General features: G+C 40.1%; 1 protein-coding gene across 3 annotated transcripts in view; it reads left to right on the top strand.

Moving 5' to 3' along the window:
• Window positions 1-490: 490 nt before the first annotated feature.
• The window catches only part of GRIA3 (glutamate ionotropic receptor AMPA type subunit 3), a 382,937-nt gene continuing 375,272 nt past the window's right edge, over window positions 491-8,155 (top strand). For 2 of the 3 annotated variants that reach the window (XM_089677207.1, XM_089677208.1), the window contains exons 1-2: window positions 494-1,040; window positions 1,893-2,051. In XM_089677207.1, coding sequence (XP_089533333.1) covers window positions 950-1,040; window positions 1,893-2,051 — 250 coding nt within the window. In that variant the 5' untranslated portion in view covers window positions 494-949. Of the gene's footprint in view, window positions 1,041-1,892; window positions 2,052-8,155 lie in introns of all 3 variants that reach the window. The other variant, XR_016312691.1, reaches the window with a different exon arrangement.

Genomic DNA, 8,155 nt, shown 5'->3' with positions numbered 1-8,155 from the left:
ACAGTTTTTGTTTTGCGCACGTCTAGCGTGTTTATTAAGTACAGTTTTTATTTTGCGCACGTCTAGCGTGTTTATTAAGTACAGTTTTTGTTTTGCGCACGTCTAGTGAGTTTATTAAGTACAGTTTTTGTCTTGCACATGTCTAGCGTGTGTTTATTAAGTACAGTTTTTGTCTTGCACATGTCTAGCGTGTTTATTGAGTACAGTTTCTGTAGCTGCTGACTTTTAATAAACACAAAAACGTCTGGAACTCCGCTTTCCAGTAGCGCAATGCTGAACAGCAAACAATGCCCTGGTCACAAAGGGGGTAAAATCTGGAGGTCAAGTGGTTAATGACCAGGTTAAAATAAAGGGGGAGAAGTATGGGGGGTGAAGAAAAGAAATGCAGCATCCACTAGCACCAGTAAGCTGTCCTGGCGTTGCTGGGTGTATGATTTGTGATGCAGAGACGAGTACAGAGCAGGATGTGAGGTGCAGCAGTGTCATCCATGACTCCCAGGCTGGGACATCGCAGGGCTGTGATTTGGGGCTGTGCTGTGTCCAGCCATGAAGGGGTTAGCCCGGCATCCACGTGAGCCTGGTGTGCTCCTATTGATCGGATGTGGGCAGACGAATGCAGAGCTCGTGCTTTGCAGTGCTGTCGGGGCTGCAGTGAGGCTGAGCGGAGCGATGCTGCTTTAACTCCACGTCAGATCAAGTTTGATCAATAGCCCCCCTGCTGGTCCAATTGGAAGAGCCTTATTCATCTCTTCTCTCGCTCCTTTCTCTCTCCACTACCTCCATCTTTGGGAAAAGTCCTCTGCTTCTCTGATTTGTAGACCGCAGCCAATGGAACTGTCCAGGGTGCTGTAATCAGCCGAGGCGAGGGCACCGCTGCTCCATCCCAGCCCGGGCTCTCTGGCTCAGTTTCGTTTTAGAAATTGAATTTTTTTTTTGGAAGGCTGAGAAAATGGGGCAATGCTTGATCCGGACTGTCTGCCTTCTGCTGCTGAGCCTGGCAGGGGAGAGCTTCGGAGGATTCCCTAACACCATCAATATAGGTAAGTCCCTGGTGCTGATGCTGCAGAAACAATGCATTGTCTATTAGGATGATTGCAGGGGGGGGGGGGGTCATTGACATTTAATGTCACCAGCATCACAGCTGAGCCATCTAAGTTCTCTACACTCAAGGGAACCCTGCCTGCAATGTGGACATCACCCTAAAAGCCACAATGCACCCTCCATGTCTGCCTGTTCCAGGATGCACTATGTGAAAGCATTGCATGCATAATGCAGATACAGCCTAGATTAAGATATGTTATGTCAGTACAATGGACTGAGTCAATGCAGCTTTGTATTGAAGTAGGGAAGGGTTTGCAGTGGTCTCTGCTGCCTGTGGGATGCACAGAGCTTTCATTTTGATTCAGCACACTGCAGAAAAGTTAGGCTAGACTTGTGTGAAGCAATGCTAACCCCAATCATGGGCACTATTCTTTTCCAGCTTTCACTGGCAGGGGCACTGCACACTCTTTGTAGTCCGAATGTGGGGATAAAGGGCAGTATGGAAAGAAACAGTCTCCCATTCACATATGTCTTGCTCCTTGCTGAATAGATCTTGTTCTTGATGGAAGCTGTGGAAGAACTAGAGTCAGCAAATTGTATTAAAAGAAAGACAGAAACACTACAGCAGAATTAAACGCTGCTGGGGCTTCCAGCTAATTTACGTCTTAAAGGGCCAGGGCATGGAAGGTAACCAAGGGGTTCAAAATACACACACCACCACACACAATTCTATATAGATTTACTGTGTTTCATGTAACCAGAGTACAATGTGTGGTGTTACAGCTATTATTATTGTTATTGTGATCTGCTCCCTGCCTTCTATATCAGTCTCTTCTTTTGTGTTTTGATAGGTGGGCTTTTCATGAAAAATACAATTCAGGAACACAGTGCATTTTTATTTGCTGTGCAGCTGCACAACACCAACCAAAATAACACAGAGAGGCCCTTCCAGCTGTTCCACCATGTAGATCACTTAGACTCATCCAACAGTTTCTCAGTAACAAATGCATGTGAGTACCTTGTCCTCTCTGACATCCAGTCACTAATGCAATTGTATGTATGATAAGTTTGTACTGATGGAATGTAGGACATGCTTTTTCCATGCTGAAAATGCTTTTTTTATGATAATGTGTGAACACTGTTTTCTCAATCATATAAAAATAGCAAATATTCTTTATATAATGTAGCATATCAAATATACTATTGGCGAAATTAAGAAAAGCTTATGTGAACTGATAGTTAAAATGTGATGTCAGTGTAAAGAAATGTACTTGTGTATATCCTGGAGACTTGTTGAAGAAGAGACTACTTAGATCTTTGCTGTGTTACATATCCAAGTTTTTCTTGTGTAATGAGGGCCATTCAAACCATACACTGCAGAGAAGAAGAAGCCAATCTCTCTCTCTCTCTCTCTCTCTGTCTCTCATCTCTCTCTAATCCCCCCCCCCTCTTTCTCTCTCCCTCTCTTATATCGCTCTCTCATATCTCTCTCTCTCATATTGCTCTCTCATACCTCTCTCTCTCTCTGTCTCTCATCTCTCTCTAACCCCCCCTCTCTCTCTCCCTCTCTTATATCACTCTCTCATATCGCTCTCTCATATCTCTCTCTCATATTGCTCTCTCATATCTCTCTCTCTCATCTCTCTCTCTCTCTCTCTCTCTCTCTCTCTCATTAACCCCCACACACACACACACACACACACACACACACACACACATGTACACACTCCTTCCCCTTCTCTCTTGCTCTCTTTTTCTCTAATTGCCCCTTACACTTCTCTCTCTCTTCTTCTCTCTCATTACCCCCCCCCCCCCTCAGACCCCTCTTCTCTCTCTTTCCCCTGAACCTCACTCCTCTCCCTCTTTCTTCTCTCTTTCTCTTTCCCTTTCCCTCTCTCATGCCTCCTTTTTCTATTACTACATTGTTCTTTCCTGCTATGCCTCACCCTTATTCTTACACTATCTCTCACTCTATTTTATTTATTTCACCTTTTTACTGTGTTTTAAGGTCTCCCTCTATGTATACCTCTTTGTATCCATCTCTCTTTTATTCTGTCTTCTAAATCTTTCTCAGTCTCCGCTTCTCTCTTACTGCTGTCTTCCTTGCTTCTTTCTTTTACTCCCCCCCCCCCCCCCCCCCCAGACACACACAGTTTTTTTTCTATCTCCCACTTGTCTTTCATCCCTTCTGTGTAGTATATTATAAGCATGACTTGTGATGTGAACGCATCAAATGCAGCATTTACAAAATCTGAATTTGCAGCATCGTACACTGGGGAACTGGGCATTCTGTTATAGCCTGCAACAATTTTAGTGTATAAGGGCATGGTTCTAAAGACCATACTAATGAAGGATCTGAATGTAAAGAAAAGCAGGACCTCATGGTTTATAGCATAGCATTTAATGAGCTCTTCTTTGCAGTTCTTGATTTGCTTCTGTGGGCCACATGAAATAATAAGTATGCTGGGAAAAAATATGTGTGAAGTGTTGCTGAATACAGTCTCTTAGGAGCAAATTTATATCATGGTTTATATTATGAAAAAAAAATCTGTATGTTTATAGACAAAGTTAACCAGTCCAAAGCTGAAGCCAGCAATATGCGCAATTACAACACTCAGATTTTTGCACCCTATGATTCTCTTTTTAGTAGACCAGAGGGACTGTTTTTATTAGAGGATTCATTAATTACACATTTACCTACTCTGATTTTAAAATTAAAACTGAACCAGGCACATAAATCAGTGTAATAAGTCATCAGATCTATTTAATATGGTAGAGCTGATTGACTGCTGTAATTTATTACTCTTTGTTCATTGACTTGTATACCTTTAAATCATTATGACCAACTTTTCTAACTAAATCAGCTATGCCAACTTCTCTATTGCTTCCTTTTTAAAGTGTCTTATTTCACATTTTTGAGACTTTCTTACATAATATTGAAAGTGTGTGCATTTATGTTTTTGAAATTCCTAAAATACTAACATCTTACAGCTCTAAGCAATAGCAAAAATATTTCAGTGTCTTAATAGCTAAATGAACCCCTTAAAATGTCCAGGGCTTCCCGGTAGATAAAACACGAGTATTTAACTAATACATTTTAAAAAAAGTTCTTTAAAAGTTCAAACATGTACAGAACGCCTACACAATTTGCAGTCTATTGCTCTTTTTCCTCAATGAATGTCATTTCAATCAAACACTTACATTCCTTAATCCTTAATCAAAGTAATCCCTTCAAGAGGTTGGCTTTCTAACACCATTTCGTAAATATCAATGAATGGATTAAATTTAAATGCACAAAGCCTTTACACTTAGTTGTCAGTAATTGATTTCAATCAACAATATTTCGCTATGGAAATGAAGGAAATTACACAAGGCAATTCCACACTAGTTTGCAAGTGTAAGTGATGAAAAGATATTTAAGTGCAGCTTTAGCAAAAGCAGAAACCAGCAGGATAACAATGATTAATAAATTATTAACAGTGGCATATTAAACATTAACTCGGGATACTGTAAATTTTATGGGATAAATTTGGTTAGGCTTGAAAAAGATAACTGTGTTTATTAATTTTGTAGCACAAAACAGGCCAAGGCATGCTACCGCTAAGGGTTACAGTCATATACAGCTTTCATGGTGTCAAAATGTGTGCTTTGAAGAATGAAAAGCATTAATTTTCAAATGTCAGAAAGCTTTTACTTTTTAAAAAGCAGAAAGTAAAAGGACAACCCAGCATGCCGTCTCCTAGTACGGCAAAGTGTATTTATTTAGAAAAAGTAGAGTTTCAAGATATCACACTTAATTTTACACTGTGAATTTCAAACACATAAAATCATTTGTCCTACTTGATGCAATTTCTTAATAGGGAAATAGAGATGTGTTTTGCCTTTACTGGTGGAAGGTCACTTACCAGTGATTGACAGGGCTCCCAAAATGATGTAGTTTGTTCGATTTAAGCCTGCTAGCGAAAATGCTGCTCTCAAGATTTAGAGGGCTCCTGTGTCCAAAGTAATGTGATGAAAGCCAAGAAAGTCCTGCAGCTGTCCCAGAGTAAGCAGTTCTGATTCCATTTTAGTGCTGGATGCATTCTTAGTTCTTCCTAAAGAGATAAAGCATTGTATTTTATAAGCTTGTCCTTAAAGGCCATAGTGACTTCTGGATCATGATAGTATATTAGAATGAACAAATCTGCAAAAGCCTAAAAGATATTTATTTTCCCCAAAAAATACTTCACCTAAAAAGGCACTGTAGAAAACAGGGGTTTAGGGGGTTTATACTCAATTATATAGATATATTTTTTCCAGCAAATTGCAAAGAAAATAGAATCTTTGACATCAATCCTTGCCTCCAAATGAGCAAACAGCCTAACTTTTTACTGTCACAAGTCATTCACCAGGAAAGTCAATGCAGGGGCAGCCTATTTAACCAGATAGTATGTTATGTTTTTAGATTGAAAGAAAGTCAGAAGGTCCCTAAATAAGCAATTGGTACTCCAGATAAACACAATGCATATAAGCATTACCTGCATGGAACACAATGGGGATCAAACCCAGGTCCCAGATGTGAAAAAGGGAGTACAATCTACTTTATCATACTGATTTAAGGCTGCCAAACAAGTCTAAAACAAAATAGGACTCATTTATTGAAGACAGAGCAGTGATGTGTGTTAATGAGCTGCAGCCAAACAAAAATTAGCTTTAACTAGTCTACCTGCTTTATTCTACTTAACATAAGTTGTTGTTGGTTTCACATGCCATTGCTTATGCACTGTTATGAAATAAAAGTATTTTTAAATGTATCCATCTATATTTCTATAATTGATCTATTGATCTTTCTACTTAAATATGCAGATATGCATAAATACAAATATACACACACTCTGACATGTACATACCAAAACCCACATTCATGCTCTCCATAATGCTGACAACCTATTCTCATATCTGCTGTACTGTTTGTTTGTGAAGACGCATTATTTTGCCAATATTGTACATTGATGTCATTTACTGACAATCAAGATGCAGTAGATGCATGAGACAAATATAGACTGGCCTAAGTGAATAATTGCAGTGCAATAGATAAGGCGTTTCACTGCAGCTAACAACTTGGTGACAGTGCCAGAATTAATGTGGATTGTGTTAAGGTTGCTTAGATCAAATTTTATTGAAAGAGCCCGCTTGTGTTTTTATGCTGTGCTGTTGTAGTGCATTCCACTACATCTCCTCAGCCTCTGCAGTGTCAGCTCATTAGCACACAGATCTCATATCCCCTCTCTGCACTGTCATTGCAAAAATTGCTGTTGTACACCTTTACAGTCAGCTATGCTCTTGAATTACGCTCTGTTTGCAAGACACATTAAGGGGAAAGAGCTAAAGAAAAACAAATGTAACCTTAGAGTTATTTGCCATTGAATATTGCTAACAAAGCAGTACCAAAAAGCCTATTTTATTCATTATTACTGAGGATATGGGCAGATTAGCATGGAACTGTATGTGCAAGAATGGTTTCATTCATCCAAAAAAGAGTTGGCAACTTGGTCTTAGTCTGCAGGCAGGTCATAACAGCTTTGTCTTGTGTATCTGTACCGTTGCCGAAGTATGCATACACATACGAAGTATGCATAATGTGACCATTATTACATTGAAGGAAATAATTTCCATGAAACTTATACATGAGTTCACAGATAAAAGTATATAGCAATGGCAGTTGCACAGGGCAAGTTGAAGAGGATATATAGTGCTGCTCTTCCAAAAATATATAAATTTAAAATACCTCAGAGACTGATATCTATAGTCTGAGATGTGCTAGCAATACTAATGCTAATACTAATGATTTTCTAATTGCTTATATCCTTTAGATTGTATTGGGTTTTACTTGAGCAATGATATGCACTTGTGACCCATTGATGTGCTGGTTATCATACAGATCTCTGTGATAATTAAATATGATTCAAATCAAGTCAGGGGAGATCTGGCCTTGCAATCAGGGGGCATATGTCCACTGTCAGTGACAATTACTAGGCAAAAAAGTTCCCCATTCAGACCTGTGATCACAGCATGTAGAAGAATGAAGATTCCCAGCACCACCTTCTTTTGTCATGTGACTGAATGTTGAGAGACACAAAGGAAGACAATGCTGAAAGGTGTGAAAAGATGTTACAAATAAACCATTACATTTATGAACATCCACCTTTTACCATGTCAAACTGATCTCCGCAACACAATGGCACACTTTACATGGTACACTTTGTTTAGCTCACATAAATCTATCCCTACTATGAAAGGGATATTTAGTTGTTTTTAGCCCCTTATGCTAAAGGTTTCCAGTCCCCTGTTCCAGGTCTAAGTGGTGCCACTGTCTAAGGTAGCCCATAGATTATTCCATTTTCTTTCCTTACACCACAGGTGGAAGGAAAGAAAATCGCTTGATTCCCTGAACAGTCAGTGTTGATGGGAGACCATCTCCCATAGCACTATTGTGTTCTGACCAGGGGCGGACTGACCATTTGGAAACTCGGGCATTGCCTGAGGGCCCGGGGTCAGTAGGGGGCCCTATGATGAGATGCCCCTGGTACCTTTTTCATAAGCTTTTTTGAGTTTGGGCAAGGACACAGGGCCACATGATCCCCTATTGCCCGGGTGCCCCGTGAGTTGTCAGTCCACCCCTGGTTCTGACTCTGAAGGGGGCACAGGTAGCCCTCCCAGCTGGCAGCCAGCTGGCTGTACCCACGTTGATTGATGGATTGATTTGAATAAAATCAGCCTGCCCATACATGGACCAAAATTCAGCCTGTCCCTGATGAACCAGTCCAATTTTGATCCATGTATGGGGACAAGACAAACAGATTTAGGGAAGGAAGGAGAGATAGAAAATGAAAGAGAGAGGGCGTGAGATGTGGAAGTCAAAGGAGGTACAGAAAAGAGAGATAGAGAAAGAGAATGAAAATGGAAGGAAGGTAGTGTCGGAGAGAGAGAGAAGAACTGAATAATTACAACTGGCTTTAAGAATATGAGAACAGGGATAGTTGCCATGGGCCAATTAAGTCTTAACTTTCATTTTATGGAACTCTGAAAGAGTAAGTTCACTCATGAGGTCATAATGTTTGCAGTTTTGAAGGCG

The sequence above is a fragment of the Staurois parvus genome, unplaced genomic scaffold (assembly GCF_062004578.1).
Source record: "Staurois parvus isolate SC_StPar_1 unplaced genomic scaffold, SC_StPar_1.0 ptg000181l, whole genome shotgun sequence".
NCBI classification, from domain to species: domain Eukaryota; kingdom Metazoa; phylum Chordata; class Amphibia; order Anura; family Ranidae; genus Staurois; species Staurois parvus.
The sequence above is the reverse complement of the archived record's forward strand: the minus strand, read 5'-3'. Positions and strand labels throughout refer to the sequence as shown.